The following is a 21,629-nucleotide window of genomic DNA, read 5'->3' on the forward strand; positions in this document are numbered from 1 at the left end:
TTGCATGTTCTCCCCGGGCCTGCATGGGTTTCCTCCGGGTACTCCGGTGTCCTCCCACATTCCAAAAACATGGACGTAGGCTGATTGGACACTAAATTGCTTCTAGCTACGAGTGATTGGTTATTTTTCTCATTGTAGACTGTAATTGGCTGGCCACCGGTTCAGGGTATCCCCCGCCTCTGGCCCGGAGTCAGCTGGGATTGGCTCCAGCACCCCCCGCGACTCTAATGAGGATAAAACGGTTCAGAAACTGAGATGAGACGAGATGATTGGTAGTAGCTCTTAAGGGCTTTTACATGTAAAATGACTCTACTTGAGAAAAATTACAGTAACAAACCACTGGAACCAATTAATTTTGTATGTAAACGTACCAGTGCAACGAATAGGAATGAGATTTACTGCAGGAAATTAGAAGCTACTGAAAACTCGAAAGAAGATTCAACCACCTGTAGGAGTCTCTGTAGCTCATCGTGTCATGACCCGAGTCTTCCTGGTCCTCCTCGTTGACCTTGAAGCAGACCCTTTTGATGCCACCTTGCTCCACCTTGTCCTGGTCGCAGCCATCTTCGCAGGGGCCTGAAGACGGGGGCTGGCTTGTCTCATAGATGGGAGCCTCCCTCCCACTTGTCTCAGTCTGTGTGGGCTCGGTGATGGATGACAAGAGACTAGAAAAGTGGAAGAAATACATGTCAAAACTGACAAACAGTCATTTTAAAATCAGAGAATAATCACGTAGGCTGTCTTTTGTCACAAAGATTTCCCTGGATGTTACGTCTTCCACCCCTTCCTTGGGATAAGCCCATCTATTCTTGTACTGGGCTGGCCCATAAATATTTTGGCGCTGAGGAATGCTCCCTTTTTAATATCCTCAGCCTTAAACAAGATGACGTGGGCGAACTTTTTCCACTGTTTTCTCTAAATAAAGACTAGACACACGCATACAAGTCACCGGCAATGTTTGGACAAGTCAAGACTTCCTGTTCAATAAAGGAGAAAAGGAAGAAAATCCATCTGTCCTACTTACACGTCAATCTGAGCCACATATTGCTTCATTTCTCGAACGGCAACGTCGAGGCGGCTGTACAAATAAAGGTAGGCGTCCTGCGTCTCGGTGTCCTCCTGCTTGAGCAGAAAGCTCAAGCCGCCTTCGCCGCGACCTCGACTGTCCATCAAACCTTGTCCCGCATTCATAGAATTCTCTCGGTCTTCTCCGTCCGGGTCTGAAGAGTTCCAAGAAGGTGCTCCCATGCTGGTCACACAATGCTGGGTGTGTGACATGGGGTTCAGTTGGGCTGGATGAGACAAGAGGACAGTAGATTAATTCAATGTACGGCAGGGGTAGGGAACCTACGGCTCGGGAGCCATACGTGGCTCTTTCCATGGGTGCATATGGCTCTCCACTAACCTGTGAGGTAAAATATGAAAATCACTAGTGAGAGAGCCGAGTCCTGAACGCACCAATAGGAGCGTCACGTCGACACTGTGGCGTTAAGACTAGCTCTAGCACCACTTTAATCATAATTTAGTTTTTCATTACACATCTCATTAATACTGATTGATTACCAACATCATAACAATGTTGTCAAAAGAAATCAGAGACTTTTTGTGATTAAAAAGTGGTGAAATGACAAAAAAAAAATTGCACTTTTTCATATATTTTTACTTTTAAATTCTGAGAATGGCTCTTTGGCAATAACATTAGAAAATAAGAATTGTTTATGGCTCTTTCTTTCAAAAAGGTTCCCGACCCCTGGTGTAGGGTATAGAAGGGGTGAGGAAAATGCAATTACAGTACAGTAACACCTTGACATACGAGTGCCCCGACATACGAGCAATTTGAGATACGAGTAAAATTTCGGGCAAATGTTTATCTTGAGATACGAGACAAATTTTGATGGGCTGCTCGTAAGAACATCATGGGCACTGTCTGTTAAGTTTGTGCCGCGTCGTCGTGGCGCGATCGGGAATGGATTAGGACCCAGGCGCGGGAAGCAGGAGGGGATTTGACGAGGTATTAGCTTCAAAACAACATCTTTAAGAACTCAAAAGGGGTTTACAAAACAACAAAGGCTTGGAAACAAAACGGGAGCATGCAGGAATATGCAGCAGTTGCAGGAACGATCCGACAATGAGCCATCCTTTGTGTGGTGCTTAAATACCCACACCAGGAGGCAATCAAGGATTGTCTGCAGCTGCTCTGACCTGACGGCAAGCCAGGAGTGACAAATGAGCCACTTCGGACACTGTCTTTCTGGTCACAACTCCCTCGTATAATCTCTCTGGGCGGAGCGAGTGTTTTTTTTCCTGTTAGTCAGTGCGAATGGCGGAGCGATTGCTAATACGAGAGGAGTAGATACCACTTCTCGTTGACAAGTGGTCGTGCGTTATCCTTTTGTGAGGACATTTGTGTGCATCATTTTGGGAAAATTTTGAAGGAAACACAAAAGCAAATAACCCTCGATAGGTTGCATCTGAAAGTCAGGGTGGAGGCGGGGCAAATAGAGCCAACCCGGGAGAAGAAAAGTATCAACATTTAAAACAAAATTAGAATTAAGTTTAGTGTAAGGTTAGAGTAAATTTATTTTGAGTGTGTCTGCATCGTAATGCAAGTTTATTTAAATTTGTTTACGTTATGTTACGAGCAAAAAGTCTCTCTCTCTCCCCTCCATGAAATCTAAGTCTAATTTTAATACTATTAAACACATTTTAGTACTGTTAAACCACTAGTTACTTGTTACTTTGTTAATAGATGCCGAATTAGAACAAATAAAAATGTTTTTCTAATCCAATATCCTGTTTTTGGTGTTTTTTTCAGATGGTTGGAACAAATTTGTTTTTAGTTCATTCCTATGGGAAACGTTCATTTGAGTTACGAGTAAATCAACATAGTATATATAAATATATATGTACTGCAGAACCGGTAAAATCACATCAAATAAATAATAAATGAATAAATAGTGGCTCTTTAAGATCATATGCAAAAAAAGCAGGTCAATTAAATGCACCACCGACTGCCAGACGCTTCAAGTAGTACATTACAGTAGTACATTAGCGTAGAATAGTGTCATCTAAGATTAGAAAACAGCCTAAAGTGCAACAAAGTGGCGTACATAAAAACGACTGGAACAGAACACATTTGTTCAATAGATCATTTAGAAATAGCAGCAAGTTCAAAGCATAAAATATGAATAAATCAATGAAGAAGACATAACAAGGGCAGAAACTCAAGCTATTACAAGCCAAGAAATACAAAAGGGTTTTGGAGGGGCTTTTAAAAATGGAGAGGGAGGCTACTTGTGGACTGATGTGGCTGAAAAACAGACTTGAGAGTCTGACATTGATATCCACAACAGATGTTTGAATGGATGAAGTAACACTTGAGTCTGCTTTCTATTTGAGGAAGAACTTGCTGGGATGATGCACTCCCGTCCACATGCAGAAATGTTTACTCAAGTTAAAAAGACCATACAATTGCAGTGACCCAGAGTGTGTATTATTAGTAACGCTGACATTAAGCGGTCCCGAGGACTTTTAAAATCTTACGTTATTTAGATAAATGACATGTCTGCTGAGTACAACTGCGAAACAAATGTCTGATGAAAAGCAAGAGTTGAGGAACAATGTAAATGGTGTCTTACGGCATCTGTATCGCATTTACATCTTTCATAAGAGTGAATGGAGATCTTTGACTGGTTAAAAGGAAATCGACTAGACCAGGGGTGTCAGACTCGGGTTGTTTCGCGGGCCGCGTTAACGTCAACTCGATTTCATGTGGGCCGGACCATTTTAGATATAATATTTAGATTTTTTTTTAACAAATGGATTAAAAGAACTGGATTAAAAGCCCTGAATATTCGTTTTTTTATAGATCTAAAACAATGTTTATTTTAGGTTTTTTTATATATATTTTTTAGATTTAACAAAATGATTTTTGAACTAAAAACACGAAAAAAAATGATTAAAAAATTACAATTATTGATTTAAAAGGGGGAAAATCAGGAAATTTAATATAAATTTATACTCTTCATTTTAATTTGATCCTAAAACAGAAAGTCAGCACTCATGATTTACTTTCCCGGGCCACACAAAATGATGCGGCGGGCCAGATTTGGCCCCCGGGCCGCCTCTTTGACACAGGTGGACTAGACGATAGAAAAAGATTTGGATTGGCTTAATTCCTCTTTCCAAGTAGCAATCGACATATGTCTGGCCTTTGACCTCTGCGGTAGTAGCGCCATCACCTTCCCTGGCAAGACCCTCATCGCTTACTCCTCATGTGAATAGCATGAAGTCGGCCAATGGCTAATGGGATCCAAGCCACGAACCACTATGGGAATTGCTACAGAGAACTAATGGCATTCCATTCCCGACACTGTGGGATTTAAATGGCCATAAAGGTCAATTAGCCAGAGTGATGGCGGAGCTGCTTTTAAGCCGGTTAATACTACTCGTACCATGAAGGTTTCATCTCAGTTTTCTAAAATCGGAAATATTCCCTCTAAACAAGACAACCCTAAAACCAATTGAAACTTTTTAGAAGCAAGCTCTCAAAGTATTGGACAGAAAACCAAAAACGCACCACCACTGTCAGATTTAAAAAAAACACAAACGGCTGAATTGGGACAATACTGTTAAATATGCAGATGCCACCTTAGTTTACAAAATCTTCCAACACAAAGCCCCTCCTCTGCAAGATTTCTTACAAAAAAAATCCGACACATCAACAAGGGCTGGCTCTAGATGTGACTGTGTAGTTCCCTTCAAAAAGAGTGCATTAAGCCAAAGCACCTTCTGTGTCCATGCCTCACATACCTGGAACTCAATACCAATTAGCATACGTGAACTCCCGTCTCTGAAGCTCTTGGCCAATCATCTTAAAGCCTGGCTGTCAGACGAACAAAATTGCCATCACGACACTGTCTAAAACTGTGCTACGTGTGTTTATGTGTTTCTAGTATGTGTCATTGTTTATCTTCAAACTACACAAGGGACTAAAGATGGAAATTAGCCCTTGGCTACAATCTTACATACTTACATATACTGTATTTTCTCGCATATAAGCCGTATTTGTAGCTACAAAAAATGATGACTGAATCGGGTACGGCTTATATGCGCACAAGACTTATAGCGTTGCTACACTCTTAACATTTACTATTTGTTGGTTATTTTCTATTTTGTAGTAAGAAAACAACCATTACTGGATGAATTACTAACTTCCTTATTATATTGACCCTAATAATGTGCTTTTGATTCAAACAATATTTCAGAAATACCACGTGCGATTATTATTTTTCTTCAGATTTCACCTTCAAAGTAACACATTTGAACTACCTATTAAAACCATGAATATAGAGGTCAAAATTGTGAATCAGGGGGGGCTTATATGCGAGAAATTGTAAAATTCAATGATTTTAAGGCAATTTTAAGGGTGCGGTTAAATCGCGGGGCGGCTTTTAGTCAAGAAAATACGGTATATGTTCATTAACACGGATATGTTCATTAATATATCCTGTCACTTATTAAATAAATGAAATTCCAACTCAAATGTGTTTGCGGTTTTCAGGGCTCTGATCAAGCAAAACATAGCATCCCATTCAGAGACATTTTTTTTTCATTTTCTTGAATTAACTATTAGACACAAGGAGACTACCTTGATCCGGGTCGATACCAAACAGCGAGTTCTTCCTTCCAAAGCGGATGCTAAAGGTCCTGCCGGCGGAAGCACTTTTGGGGTAGGAAACTTGCATCGCATTGATGTGAAAGTTGGTAGGAACGAAGTCCATGCAGTTCAGTGGATGGCTTCGCGTGCTAGCCTGCCTAAAAGTGGGCCAGGCCATATTGTGAAGTTCTGACGAAAACTGGAAAAAAAACAAGAGGGACAGAAAATGACTTTTGAACATACAGTTCTTAAAAATTACTGTAGCAATTAAGGTAATGGAACTGTAGTACCGTATTTTCCGCACTATAAGGTGCAACTAAAAGACATCAATTTTCTGAAAAGCGGGCAGTGCGCCTTATCTATGGATCAATATTGGTTAATCATTGTATGAAATTCCCTTTAGCACAACTCCATCTAGTTGATGCATAACACAAATCCTAACCTCTACTACTATTACTACAGCTCCATCTAGCAGATGTATAATACAATCTCCCACTACTACTACCCTCACTACTTAGCCTTATAATCCAGTGCGCTTTATAATCCAGTGCGCTTTATAGTGCAGAAAATACAGTACCTAATTCAGAGTACAACAAAAATAATACAGTAACGCAACTGCATAATATTGGAATTTTTTTTTAATATGGCCAACTTATTCATGACCAACTTACATTTTACTATTTGGCAATGGATATTATGTTTTACTGCTCATTCACACGGTAACATTTACATTAGCATACTCCACCGGAATACATTAAGTTTTAAGAGGACTATCAAGCAAGCACCAATAACCGTTTTCAAGCATTGTTCAATGAAGCGAGACCACAGGGCTTCTGTACCTGCTGGTAGCTATTGATCCGCCATCGGATGCTCTCCAGTTTGGTGTCGCAGATGTTCCTGAACTCGTACTGCGGCATAGTGACCACTCTGTCGTTCTGGGAGATGAGCTGGCTACAGTTTCGGACAAACTGTCCATCGTCACTAGAGAATGCCTCAAGGATCTGCATGAAAACACAGCAGGGATATTCAAGAAATGCACTGCTAATGTGCGACAGGCTTACAGTAATACCTCTACATACGAGTGCCACGACATACGAGCAATTTGAGATACGAGTAAAATCCCCAGCAAATATTTACCTTGTGATACGAGACAAATTTTGAGATATGAGCATTCGAGACAGTCGCGAGAGGCTGCTTTATGATTTCATTGCACTGTCTGTCTCTCTGGCGATCTCTACGAGCACTGGGCGGAGCGTTGCATTTTTTCCGTGTTTTTTTTGCGTTAGTCAGTGCAGAATTAAGGAAAAGACAATGCGTCCAAAGCAAGTCGGTGCAATGAAGGGTAGTGCGAAGAAAAAGCGTATGATGACAATCGATATTAAGCATGAAAAAAAAAAATCTAAAAACATGACCACGTGATTTAGCTGGCTCGCCAAAACGTATGGAGAAGCAGGAAGTTCGACCTGAAATCCGCGGTGGAATACACGAACTCGTTTTAAATGTAGTGTAACGTAAGATCAAGACTTTATTTAAGTGTGTGTGTATAGGAATATAAGTTCATTTAAGTTAAATTTAAAGTTTATGTTACGTTACGAGCGCATCCGTCAAGTGACTCTGTCTTTCTCTCTCTCTTTCCCCCATCCACGAACTCCCCTCATTTTATTATTAAACATAATAATCACTAGTTATTTGTTACTTTCTCATTTGTTTGTCTATATTATGTTACGAACGTGTTGCCGTGCAAAAAGTCTCCCTCTCCCCTTCGCGAAATCCGTCTAATTTTAGTACTATTAAACACATTTTAGTACTATAAAAACCACTAGTTATTTGTTACTTTGTTAATAGATGGCAAATTAGAACAAATAATGTTTTTCCAATCCAACATCCTGTTTTTGGTCTTTTTTCAGAGGGTTGGAACAAATTAATTTGTATTTAGTTCATTTCTATGGGAAATGTTGATTTGAGATACGAGTAAATCGACATATGAGCGTTAACGCATTAAGCTCGTATCTCAAGGTACCACTGCACATTTAAGAGAAACCACCATAGGATTTTTAGCAAAGAGACATCTGCTAATCACCTTAGCAGTGAGGCTAAAGCAGCCTTTAGGCTCCATGATCTTCTCGAGGACGTGGCTCCGGATCCCAGCGGTGCTGACGTATTCATACAGCACCCCTTGCTCCAGGTGGACATTATCCACGGTCAAGTTGACGAGCGGCGTGTCATCCGACAGAGAAAGGCTTCCAAGTCGATAATCTGGGGTCCAAAAGAACGTGGAGAAAGAAGAGAGAAGCTTGAGACTATATTTATCGGATTTTCATGTAGATTCGTGTAGATTTTTTGCGCAAATAAAGTATAAAGCCAAGCCAAAACAAGAAGCGGAAACTTCAAATGACCTTCACATGTAAAACCAGGTTTTCTAATTGCTGCATCTGTAGCGCACCTGTTGTTAATTCCACGAACACCGATACAGGTGAAAGTCATTAACGATGCCCTCGGCCGTATAATCCACCAGAAAATTATCCGACAGGTTTAATTGATTTCATGCCTGGCGTAATAGAATAAAAAGTGTCCATTTAACTTTTGTGAGCGGTTACATTGTGTTTGTCCTTTTCAAAATAGTTTAAATCACGCTAAAGATGCATTAATAGAGAAAAAAAACAATTGTGAAAACAAACACTTTGAAGCGTTTAGATTTGAAAAGGAACATCATTCTCGATTGGTTGATGTATTTATTTTATTTAAATACCGTATTTTCACGACTATAGGGCGCATAGCATTTTAAGCCGCATCGTCAGTAACGAGTGCTATTTCTGTATTTGACACACACAAAGGACGCACCTTTTTTATAGACGCAGCCAGGCATGGCAAAACATACACTAGCTTAAACATACACGGTACACTCACACGCTAAAAACCCGTTTTTAAAAAGGCAACGGAAGCAAAACTGAGTTCAGTTCTACTTTATTTAGCCATTTTACAATGTACTCACGTTATCGTAAATCCATCAAAGTCCTCATTTTATGTGTCTGAATTGAACAATTGTCCAAATGAGTCATCGAAAACGCTGAGTTTTATACGTTCGTCCAGGCGGCCACAATCCATTCGCAAATAGTAGCTAGCTAGTAGCTAGCGTAACTTTTCCAAAGCTGCTTTCCATGCTTCGTAAAGCTGTGTTGATGTTGATGTCCAGGTGGCCACAATCCATTCGCAAATAGTAGCTAGCTAGTAGCTAGCGTAACTAGCCCAACGCTGCCTGCCACCGTTCGTAAAGCTGTGTTGATGTTGATGTCCAGGCCACAATCCATTCGCAAATAGTAGCTAGCTAGTAGCTAGCGGCAGGAGTTCTTTTGTAAATCCAGCCGGAATGACGGTGAGCACCAAATTAGTGTGCTTGCCGTCATACTGGGTGTATTGACAAAAGAACTATATATCCCAGCAGTCACTGCGCAGTAATTTTTCTACGGGGAAAATAGTAGAATCGGGGACTGCTTGCCGTAGTTGTGAGAGCTGTAGAGGATGGTGTACCCTATCGACTGATTTATTTTATCGTGATAATAATTTTAGTATTGGTCCATATATAAAGCGCACTGGATTATAAGGCGCCCTGTCTAATTTGGAGAAAATTTAAGACTTTTAAGTGCGCCTTATAGTCGTGAAATTACGGTAAGTTGATAAATAAATGAATAACATACATCAATTGCTTCTGGCAATATACACGGAAAATGATGTAAGAGGCAATGATGTAATGTTATGGCGATAATATTGCTCCATCTTCCATCGGGCTTGAGTTCAAACATTAAATGAAATGGGTTAGACGACAAATAAGAGTAAAATTGTTCAAATCATCATTATTAATAAATTGTTTGCCTCCCTAGTCTCACCTGTCCCATTGGTGCCATTTATCTCTTTGTGGTCGGAGCCGTTTTCGACCGGGTAAGGCCTGAACGGGCTTTCTTCTTTCTCATCTGAAGCTCGCAGGCTTTGAAGTTTTTCCGCATCCTCGAAAACACGATAGACCCACTGACACTGAGGGTGCAAAAGAATAGAGCTTCAATTATTTTTTCCACACAAAGCACCTCCTCCCTGTATGCGTTATTCAGTGCAGAATTAAGGAAAACACAATGGGTCCAAAGCAAGCCGGTGCAATGAAGGGTAGTGCGAAGAAAAAGCATATGATGACAATCGATGTTAAGCACGAAAAAATATAATAATAATAATATATTCATTTCAGCAACACGCTTATTCATTTATTAACCTATTTATTACCAATTGTTCAAAGCAAACCAGTGCAATGAAGGGTAGTGCGAAGACAAAGCATATGACAATCGATATTAAGCACGAAAAATATATAATAATAATAATAAATTAATTTCAGCAACACGCTTATTCATTTATTAACTTATTTATTACCTATTTATTTATGTCTATAATAATATATTAATTTCAGCAACACGCTTATTCATTTATTAACTTATTTATTACCTATTTATTTGTGTCTATAATAATATATTAATTTCAGCAACACACTTATTGATTTATTAACTTATTTATTACCTATTTACTTATGTCTATAATAATATATTAATTTCAGCAACACGCTTATTCATTTATTAACTTATTTATGACCTATTGTTCAAAGCAAGCCAGTGCAATGAAGGGTAGTGCGAAGAAAAAGCATATGATGACAATCGATTTTAAGCACGAAAAAAATATAATAATATATTCATTTCAGCAACACGCTTATTCATTTATTAACTTATTTATTACCTATTTATTTTAGTCTAAAATGTCTTTTCCTGTGTCTGTATTCTCACTCTCTTGCTACTGTGACAGTGAAATTTCCAGAATACAGGATGAATGAAGTTATCTAATCTAATCTAATTCTGTCTAAAATTGTGTTACGTGTGTGCATGTGTGTCTAGTATACAGTTGTGGTCAAAAGTTTACATACACTTGTGAAGAACATAATGTCATGGCTCTCTTGAGTTTCCAGTTATTTCTACAACTCTGATCTTTCTCTGATAGATTGATTGGAGCAGATATTTCTTCAGAGTTGTAGAAATAACTGGAAACTCAAGAGAGCCATGACATTATGTTCTTCACAAGTGTATGTAAACTTTTTACCGCAACTGTATGTCATCGTTTATCTTCAACCTACACAAGGGACTAAAGATGGAAATTAGCGGGCTACACTGAATAAATATTGGATAACTTTATTCATCCCGTATTCGGGAAATTTCGTTGTTCATTAATATGTGCTGTCCTGTTAAATAAATCCAACTTAAACTGAAGAATGAGAATAAAGAAGCCCAATTGAGAGAGGAGTTCATGCTCCACCCCGAACTCAACCGTGCAATCAACCGCATGAACAACAACATCCTGACAATTCATCCTGATAGCAAATGAAGCTGCAACCACTTAGTGGAAAAAGAAAAAAAAATCCAACCAGGCCTCACACTTTGGCTCAGCGTGTTCATTGGGTGTGAGCAAAGAGGATTTGGAACCAAAATAGTAGGCTGGGATGACCGTGAAAGAACAGAAAAAAAAAACCATGGCAATGCGTTTAATACTGACTTCCTGTGAACCAGACGTGAGTGTTGCAGATTGGACATCTGCTGCGAAACATTGAGTTTATTTCTTTTGCACATGCGTGTCTTCTTACCACATGGGGAATCTCGATCTTTGTCTGCTCGGCGCTGAAGTGCTCCAGAACCTCTTGGTAATCGCTACGGTTGACGTTGTTGCCGTTGACTTTCAGGATGATCTGGCCGGGCTGAAGTCCCGCCCCTGCCGCCTCCCGACCTACGTGGGGTGTAAAAAAAAAACATGTTGATTGTTAACTGATAAAATACATTTGGGACTTTTCATATTACATGTGGCAATTTGTAAGGAATGTTGCAACTGCAAACATTGACAAATTTGATGAAAATGATTTTGTGGAATATGGAATGTATTTGTCTTGTATTCTTATTTTGTATTCTTAGCTTTAGCAACTAGAATAGCATTTTAGTTACATCTACTGGTCAAGGCCTGTCATCAGTTTGTATATAGCACCTCCCCTTGTTGTTTCCGCCTAAAGTTTGTCTCCGCCTACCTTGAATAAAATGTCTTGCGGCCCGCTTTCGGGTGTGTATTTGGCAAAGCAGAGCGACCAGATCGATGTAGGCTCTGTCCGCTCGGCCCCTCCCCCTTCGAAGGAGCGGGGGGGCGAACAAGAGACAAAGAAGCGAGCGAGCCGCGTCCATCTCGGAAAGCGACCTGCCATTTCACCACTCCAGAAGGCCGACAGAGTCTAAAACTATTCCGTGCTTGATGCCTTCTCTGCTTGAAGATTCTTTTGATGTTGGGGATTTAGCCACTTTAAATCAATAATTGTAATTTTTTAATCCATTTTTTCAGTGTTTTTAGTTCAAAAATCCTTTTGTAAAATCTAAAAATATATAAGAAAAGCTAAAATAAACATTGTTTTAGATCTATAAAAAACTGAATATTCAAAGCTTTTAATCCATTTATAGAAAAAAATCTAAATATTATATCTAAAATGGTCCCACCCGGGATCGAACCTTCGACCGCAGAACTGTGAGGCCGACGAGCTAACCACTCACTCACCATGCAGCCTCATACATGTACATATACATTACATATATGTATATATACATACATATATATATATATATATATTTATATATATATGTATGTATACATACATATGTATGTATACATACATATATATATTTATATATATATGTATGTATACATACATATGTATGTATATATATATATATATATATATATATATATACATATACATAGATACATACATAGATACATACATATATACATATGTATGTATGTATATATATATATGTATGTATGTATGTATGTATGTATGTATGTATGTATGTATGTATGTATATATGTATCTATGTATGTATGTATATATGTATCTATGTATGTATCTATGTATGTATCTATGTATGTATGTATCTATGTATGTATCTATATATATGTATGTGTATCTATATATATGTATGTGTATATATATATATATATATATATATATATATATATATATTATAATATATGTGTACACGTATGAGGCATTATATAAACACACACACGTAATATTTTGTAAGGTTTTCATGACATAGATGTCATTTTTTCCCCTGTTGTTTTTCCTCCAGGAAGAAAACAAAAAGCCGTTTTCTCCACATGATGCTGTCCTAAGCCACTAATGGATTTATTGAATGAGTAAATCGTCAACACCTCCATTATCGCTCTTCCTCCCTTCTAAAAATATCGCTTACATCACTTCCTCCCGGGACGTCACAAGTTACCTAACGACATTAACGACTGGACTCAGTCATAGAGAAATTTCGATAAATGTTTGATTGCAGTTGTAAACAGCTTTGGTGACGATTACATCTCGCTAATCTGCCTAACGTGACCGGGATGGGTGACGGCTGGTCATAAAAAAGAATAATAATAAAAAATAAACAATAAAAGCACACTAATGGCAGAATAGAACAGGTGGCTAAACGCTAGCGTTACCTCATCTTTGCCTCGACTTGACTTATTTGTCTTTTTTTGACACCATAAACGCTTTCAAAGTGTTTTGCAGCGGCGATGGTGTCATAAAGGATCAACTTGCCGAAGCATGTGCGCTGATCCTCAAACACGGCGGTCTTGCCAGCGTAATATATCAGGCTTGTAAACTCCGTTTGGGAAATGTAAATTTAATTACACCTCCGCAGCTGCACACTAGTTATTAGCGGAATGGTCGGTAACGCTTTGCCAATGACCTGACGGGTGCCAACAAAACAAGACAGACGTTGTGTTTTTGTCATTTTTTGGGTGGAAGTGAGCTAGGAAAAGCCGGTTATTTGCGGCCTGGATTGGAAATAAAAGCAGATTGGCTTCCGGCCACCCTATATTTGGTTGAGGAAGTCAAGGGATTTATTTGGGTGGAGCAAAATGGATTTGGGCGACAGCTCTGGGGTTCTGGGTTCAAATCCAGGGTTGGTCCACCTGTGTGGAGTTTCATGTTCTCCCCGGGCCTACGTGGGTTTCCTCCGGGTACTCCGGTTTCCTCCCACATTGCAAGAACATGCATGCTAGGCTGATTAGACACTCTAAATCAGGGGTGTCAGACTCGGGTTGCTTCGCGGGCCGCTTTAACGTCAAATTGTTTTCATGTGGGCCGGACCATTTTAGATATAATATTTAGATTTTTTTTAATAAATGGATTAAAAGAACTGGATTAAAAGCCCTGAATATTCAGTTTTTTATAGATCTAAAACAATGTTTATTTTAGCTTTTTTTTAAATATATTTTTAGATTTTACTAAATGATTTTTGAATTAAAAACACAGAAAAAATGGATTAAAAAATGACAATTATTGATTTAAAAGGGGGAAAAAATCAGGAAATTTAATATACATCTATGCTCTTCATTTTAATTTGATCCTAAAACAGAAAGTCGCCACTCATGATTTACTTTCCCGGGCCACACAAAATGATGCGGCGGGCCAGATTTGGCCCCCGGGCCGCCACTTTGACACATGTGCTCTAAATTGCCCCTGGCTATGATTGGTTGTCTGTCTCCTCGTGCTCTGGCCACCGATTCAGGGTGTCCCACGCCTCTGGCCCGGAGTCAACTGGGATAGGCTCCAGCACCCCCCGCGATGAGGATAAAACGATTCAGACAATGAGTTGAGATGAGAGAATAGAGCCGTTTTCTTCAAGTGAAAGGAAATGATCATGTCGATTCATCGTCTTGTTTCCATACCCGTCAACTTATACGATTTTCCCGTATTTTATATGTTTTTTGATCATTTCAAATTGTGTACGCCACATGTGTCAAAGTGGCGGCCCGGGGGCCAAATCTGGCCCGCCGCAACATTTTGTGTGGCCCGGGAAAGTAAATCATGAGTGCCGACTCTGTGTTTTAGGATCAAATTAAAATGAAGAGTATAGATGTATATTACATTTCCTGAGTTTTTTCCCCCTTTTTAAATCAATCATTGTAATCTTTTAATCATCTTTTTCTGTGTTTTTAGTTCAAAAATCATTTTGTAAAATCTAAAAATATATTTAAAAAAAGCTCAAATAAACATTGTTTTAGATCTATAAAAAACTGAATATTCAGGGATTTTAATCCAGTTCTTTTAATCCATTCATAAAAAATAAGTATATTATAATAAATATTATATCTAAAATGGTCCGGCCCACATGAAATCAAGTTGACGTTAAAGCGGCCCACGAACCAACCCGAGTCTGACACCCCTGGTGTACGACATGTAATAACTTTTGGACAGGATTTTTTTTAAGTACGTATTTTTGTAAAACCGATCTCGTTTTACCCATTTCGGCTCTAATCCGGATCGTCTCAGCCATTAGTAGCAGACGAAAACGTCATCGTCAACTGCTTAAATTCACTTGCACCTTTTCACTATTTAAATATAGCGCGTCAGCAAGCAATGTACCCAGACAGTCAAACTGTCAGCATCATACAGCGACATCAACAGAATCTTAAATTTAGTGCTAACTGATTGGGCACCCCGTCTTCTTTGGAGACAGATTTGGGTTCGAACCCACGACCTCAGAACTGTGAGGCGGACATGGCTACCACTTCCCCACCGGGCTGCCATCATAATTCAAACATATAAAATCCAAATACAGTACACGAATTGCGAAAATGAAAAGAAAAATCATTACACGTCACAGTACAATTCATTTACTACAATTATTGTGCATTTCAATCAAAGGTCACTCACCTCTCCTCACAGCGTGGACGTGAGGGGGCGCCGAACCACACAATCGAAAGGAAAGGCTGTCGGGGTTGTCGGGGACCTTCACAATCCTGGAAAAAGAAAAACAACCATTAGATCAGCGTGCCTCCCGTTTGGGTGGGCATTTACTGACTCCTTGGCCTTGGTGGCGACGAGCAGTCGCAGGGAGCGTCGTATGCAGAAGGCCTGGTTGATCAGGGCTTCCACCTCGGAGAAAGGCCGGAGAAACAACGGGTCCTCGTTGATGGTGTGGATCTTCCGGCCCACCTGCAAACCCGCCATCTGGAGACACAAACCCATATAGGTGTCATTTTCAATAAAAGGTCACACAATTCCAACAAGTGTAAGAGTCTTAAGTGAAGACTGCATTTCATCCATGTAATACTTGAACACAGGGGAGTTACGCTAACTACTAGCTAGATACTATTTGCGAATGGATTGTGGCCTGTATAAATCGAAATCAACACAGCTTTACGAAGCATGGAAAGCAGCGTTGGAAAAGTTACGCTAGCTATTAGCTAGCTACTATTTGCGAATGGATTGTGGCCGCCTGGACGAACGTATAAAACTCAGCGTTTTTGATGACTCATTTGGACAATTGTTCAATCCGGACACAGAAAATGAGAACTTTGATGGACTTGTGGGTGATGATGACGTGAGTACATTGTAAAATGGCTAAATGAAGTACAACCAAACTCAGTTTTGCTTCCGTTGCCTTTTTAAAAACGTGTTTTTAGCGTGTGTCTGTATGTTTAAGCTGGTGTATGTTTTGCCATGCCTGGCTGCGTCTTTAAAAACGGTGTGTCCTTTGTGTGTGTAAAATACAGAAATGGCACTCGTTACTGACACTGCGCTTTTAAATGCGATGCACCGTATAGTCGTGAAAATACGGTAAATTGGATTTAAAAACTGCATCAAAATCCCTATATATTCAGTTTTTTATAGATCTAAAAAATGTTTTTTTGAGCTTTTTTTTTCTTCATGAGGGAAAATATCTTATAATAATTTGTTTTTCATTTCATAAGGAAACAAAATATTTTTGGGAACATGTTCAATATTAGAGTGGAAAACAGAATTTTTTAAATATACTTATTTTTAAATTTTACTAAATGATTTTTGAACTAAAAACACAAAAAAGAAAAATGGATTAAAAAATTGCAATTATTGATTTAAAAAGGGGAAAATGAGGAAATATAATATACATGTATACCGTATTTTCACGACTATAAGGCGCACTGCATTAAAAGGCGCACCCTCAATGAATGACACTTTTTTTTTTCCATATAAAAAGCACACTGGATTATAAAGTGCCCTGTCTATTTTGGAGAAAATGTAAGACTTTTAAGTGTGCCTTATAGTCGTGTTTGATATTTGATCCTAACACAGAAAGTCGGCACTCATGATTTACTTTCTCGGGTCGCACAAAATGACGCGGCGGGCCAGATTTGGCCCCCGGGCCGCTACTTTGACACGTGCGCTAGAGGGTGCGATCTGGCACGTGGGTTTTCGTTGCTTTCGTTTTTTTCGACAAGGGCGCCGCAAAACCAGACGTTTGTGAGTTGTGTGATCAACTGCACTTTGCTCAATTTCCTATCCGCAATCACATTCGTTCGTTCACCCCCTACAGTCAAAATGGTGCCATCAGTAGAAGCCAATGAGTTCATAGGGAATCTTGAACTAACCAGAAGTAACCTGGAAATGCCAAAAAAGTCAGCAGGAAGCGACAAACGAACAAGAAGCATCCGGGAAAGTCCCTCAAAATAAAAAAAGAAATAATCCTAAATTTATGGGAAGTGATCTTAAAATGAAAGTGGAAAAAAATTAGAGACGCAAAATGAACTCATTGTCTGCTATTGACAAAAATAGATGTCGAATTCACTTAAACTGGCTGTGGATGTTCTTCTTTCAGTGCCATTGACCGCACTAGATGTCCAATCCATTTGACTGGGAAGGCCAAATGAACGAAAAGATGGATTGGACTTCTTGCACTGTGACTGGCGGCCAGTAAGTTAACTTTTTGGGCCAAAAATAAAATGATCCGGCCCACGAGAGCAACTGAATTTTCTCGCATATTAACCGCACTCACGTATAAGCCGCACCCTTAAAAGTGCCTTAAAATGGTTGAACTTTACGATTTCCCTCGTATAAGACATCCCCTGATTCACAATTTTCTCCTCTATATTCATGTTTTTAGCCGTACCCTTGATTCCGTCATCTTATTTTTTGCTACAAATTCGGCTTATATGCGAGAAAATATGGTAATTTGTGCGCATATAAGCCGTACCCTTTATTCCGTCAACTTATTTTTTGTTACAAATTCGGCTTATATGCGAGAAAATATGGTAATTTGTGCGCATATAAGCCGTACCCTTGATTCCGTCACCTTATTTATTGTTAAAAATTCGGCTTATAGGCGAGAAAATATGGTAATTTGTGCGCATATAAGCCATACCCTTGATTCCGTCACCTTATTTTTTGTTACAAATTCGGCTTATATGCGAGAAAATATGGTAATTTGTGCACATATAGCCATACCCTTGATTCCGTCACCTTATTTATTGTTACAAATTTGGCTTATATGCGAGAAAATATGGTAATTTGTGCGCATATAAGCCGTACCCTTGATTCCGACATCTGATTTTTTGCTACAAATTCGGCGTATATGCGAGAAAATATGGTAATTTGTGCGCATATAAGCCGTACCCTTGATTCCGTCACCTTATTTATTGTTACAAATTCGGCTTATATGCGAGAAAATACGGAACTTGGCATTGGCACCAAACGGACCAACACCACCACTGCCCAGACATGAAAGGCGCATGTCAGACAGAAGCTGGAATTAACCTGTTCCAGGACATCAAATGCAGTCACGTTGTGTGAATAGTGTGTGTTTTGTGTGAGCCCAGTGTGCCGAAGACACATCCGGAGGGGGACTTTTGGCGCCCCGACTCTGGATAACGGCCCGGGATGGATGAATAAGCGGGAAAGGCAGGGGAGGAGCTTTCCTGACTTGATGTAATAGTATCATAGTCAAAGGCCGTGTCCGTGCCCGTGCTTACTTGTGTGTGTGTGTGTGTTTGTGTGTGTAATTGTGTGTGTGTGAGAAAGCCTTTCAGAGCCCCATGGGAATCAGCTGAGCCGCATTCAATGTGCTGGCACACTGGCTGTGTCGCAACAACCAATGGCGTTATTGTGGCGAGGTCGGGGGACGCTGAGGATGATGAATAAGAAACCAAGAGGGAAAGCGCAGTGGAGAAAAGAGAGCGGAGAGTGAGGCTTTTTTTCTGGGAAAAAAACCCGCCTGAGAGAAAGATCATCTAGGCACCGAGAAAGAGGGCAATGTGGGAAACTGGGAAAGATGGCAGCAAACATATTGAGACAAATTATTTTGGATAAAACAGCTTCATTGTGTACAACGCCAGACCTTTATGGGAATAACACTGAGTTTGTTGAATTGACAAATATTGGCGTGCTTTCATTTCATTTACCAAACGGTTAGAAAGACTGTAGAGTCAAGGACAGTTTCCTACCAAGAGTCGTCATCATACTCAACTGGCGTTTTGCACCTAAGAGGACCTCATCAAGAATAATTTCTTATCTTGCACTTGCACTAAAATTCCAGAGGCTGATAACCACTTTAGTCATTTTTCACCTGCCTGCTTATCTATGTTGATCACTTAGCTATGTTGACAACTTGTGTCTATTTCGACTACTTGTGTCTGTTGACTACTTATCTATGTCGACTAATGATCTATGTCGACTAATGATCTATGTTGACTAATGATCTATGTTGACTAATGATCTCTGTTGACTAATGATCTCTGTTGACTAATGATCTCTGTTGACTACTGATCTCTGTTGACTACTTATCTCTGTTGACTACTTATCTCTGTTGACTACTGATCTCTGTTGACTAATGATCTCTGTTGACTACTTATCTCTGTTGACTACTTTTCTCTGTTGACTACTCATCTACGTTGACTACTCATCTACGTTGACTACTCATCTACGTTGACTACTCATCTACGTTGACTACTCATCTACGTTGACTACTCATCTACGTTGACTACTCATCTACGTTGACTACTCATCTACGTTGACTACTCATCTACGTTGACTACTCATCTACGTTGACTACTCATCTACGTTGACTACTTATCTACGTTGACTACTTATCTACGTTGACTACTTATCTACGTTGACTCCTTATCTACGTTGACTCCATATCTATGTTGACTACTTATCTATGTTGACTACTTATCCATGTTGACTCCTTATCCATCTTGACTACTTATCCATCTTGACTACTTATCTATGTTGACTGCTTATCTATGTTGACTACTTATATATGTTGACTAATTATCTATGTTAACTACTTATCTATGTTGACTACTTATCTATGTTGATTAATTATCTATGTTGACTACTTATCTATGTTGACTACTTATCTATGTTGACTAATTATCTATGTTGACTAATTATCTAAGTTGAGTACTTAAGTATGTTTACTACTTTTCTATGTTGACTACTTATTTATGCTGACTGCTTATCTATGTAGACTGAATATCTATGTTGACCACTTATGTATGTTGACTACTTTGTCCACGCTGGTGTACCGTTTATCCAGATGGATTATCTGCTTGTCCAAAGAAATTTCACAGTCCATTTTGTCCCCCAACCGCTAACGTGTCAAATGGTACTTTACTTGTTGTGTCTATTTTTATTTTGGGGGCGCGAGCGAGCCGGTCTGGGCGCTTGACATCCAATCACAACAAAGCTCCTCCAAGGAAATGGAGGGAGAGCGACAGCAGCCGTCTAAACATGAGACAGCCATTAGCTAAAGGAACTAATGCTATGGGGCAGCTGGGTGAACGTGGTGTGCAAGTGTGTGCAAGTGTGTGCGTACCTCAGCGTGTGAGCCTCTGTTGACAGATTTCACCACAATGGCCTTGTTTTTCTCCTCGATCTCGAAGCCGTAATCCTCTTCCTCGGGATGAATCTAGCACACAAATATTGAATTACTCAATTTAACCTGTATTACCGTATTTTATCGCACATTAGCCGCCTCCACGTATAAGCCGGACCCTTAAAATTGCCTTAAAATCATTGAAATTTACCATTTCTATCATATAAGCCGCCCCTTTATTCACAATTTCCACCTCCATATTCATGGTTTTAGTAGGGAGTACAAATGTGTTACTTTGAAGGGAAAATCTTGAGAAAAATCATCGCACGTGGTATTTCTGAGATACTTCGAAAAGATTCACCAAGTCTCTGGGTGCAATAATAGCATGAGATACACATTACGCAGGTATCAAGGCTGATATTCTAATGATCGACTGCAAGACCTTAGCTTAACTTTAACATTTATTGGGATGTGCTGACATGTTAAACACTATCAACACATGTATCAAGGCTACTCGCATCTGTCCAATCACAGCACGTTTCACTACGGTAAGATGGCAGCGACCTGAGCGAGCAATGGCAGGCAGAAGTAAGTGAGTTTTTTCACGTTTTATGCAAGATACGGTTTATTTTTTTCTAGAATTGCATTCATAGACATCAACATAAATTTTGTTTAGCTTTTTGTCTGCTTATTTTTTCTCTATTTTGAAATAAATTACCACATTGTCCTGCGTTATGGCGTTTTGTCTTTGTCATCTTGCAGTTTCGTGCAGTCTAATTTATGCATACAGCCATAACCTTGATTCAGTCATTTTTTTGGGTTAAAAATACGGCTTATATGCGAGAAAATACGGTACAATATTTGTAGCAGATATTCACTTGCTATAAAAGTGTAAAAGAATGATGTCAAATAAATAAATGATTGTACTCTGAAGATATTTAGAAACTCACCACCAGGGATTTGACCAAGATGTTCTCGATGAGCTTGAAGTCATTCCGCTGAAGCTGCTTACTCTTTGAGCTCGTTCCTTCCGTCTCCTCGTCGGCATAAAAGCGGAAGAACTGAGACTCGTCTTTGAACTCGCTCTTCTCCAAAACTGAGATGAGAAGCACAAAATGGAATGAGGTGGGATAACCTAAGGATTCGGTTTAAATATTGAAAATGCCAATTTTACCATAAAACAGGGGCTCCATATTATGTAATGCTCACTCCAATTCCATTGAAGTTTGAGGACTGTCATTCATTATGTATTTAAAAGACACATCTAACCA

The 21,629-nt window shown here is 39.4% G+C and overlaps 1 protein-coding gene across 2 annotated transcripts in view; it reads right to left on the reverse strand.

Annotated features, from left to right (window-relative positions):
- Positions 1–21,629, reverse strand: part of prex1 (phosphatidylinositol-3,4,5-trisphosphate-dependent Rac exchange factor 1) — a 125,608-nt gene that overhangs the window by 20,296 nt on the left and 83,683 nt on the right. For both annotated transcript variants that reach the window (XM_077614431.1, XM_077614423.1), the window contains exons 16-26: positions 21,309–21,454; positions 20,359–20,451; positions 15,586–15,734; positions 15,438–15,523; positions 11,325–11,464; positions 9,544–9,688; positions 7,740–7,915; positions 6,499–6,660; positions 5,651–5,858; positions 1,025–1,292; positions 447–665 (exon numbers count right to left, since the gene is read on the reverse strand). In XM_077614431.1, coding sequence (XP_077470557.1) covers positions 447–665; positions 1,025–1,292; positions 5,651–5,858; positions 6,499–6,660; positions 7,740–7,915; positions 9,544–9,688; positions 11,325–11,464; positions 15,438–15,523; positions 15,586–15,734; positions 20,359–20,451; positions 21,309–21,454 — 1,792 coding nt within the window. The remainder of the gene's footprint in view (positions 1–446; positions 666–1,024; positions 1,293–5,650; positions 5,859–6,498; positions 6,661–7,739; positions 7,916–9,543; positions 9,689–11,324; positions 11,465–15,437; positions 15,524–15,585; positions 15,735–20,358; positions 20,452–21,308; positions 21,455–21,629) is intronic.

This window comes from Stigmatopora argus, chromosome 1 (assembly GCF_051989625.1).
Source record: "Stigmatopora argus isolate UIUO_Sarg chromosome 1, RoL_Sarg_1.0, whole genome shotgun sequence".
In the NCBI taxonomy this organism is placed as follows: domain Eukaryota; kingdom Metazoa; phylum Chordata; class Actinopteri; order Syngnathiformes; family Syngnathidae; genus Stigmatopora; species Stigmatopora argus.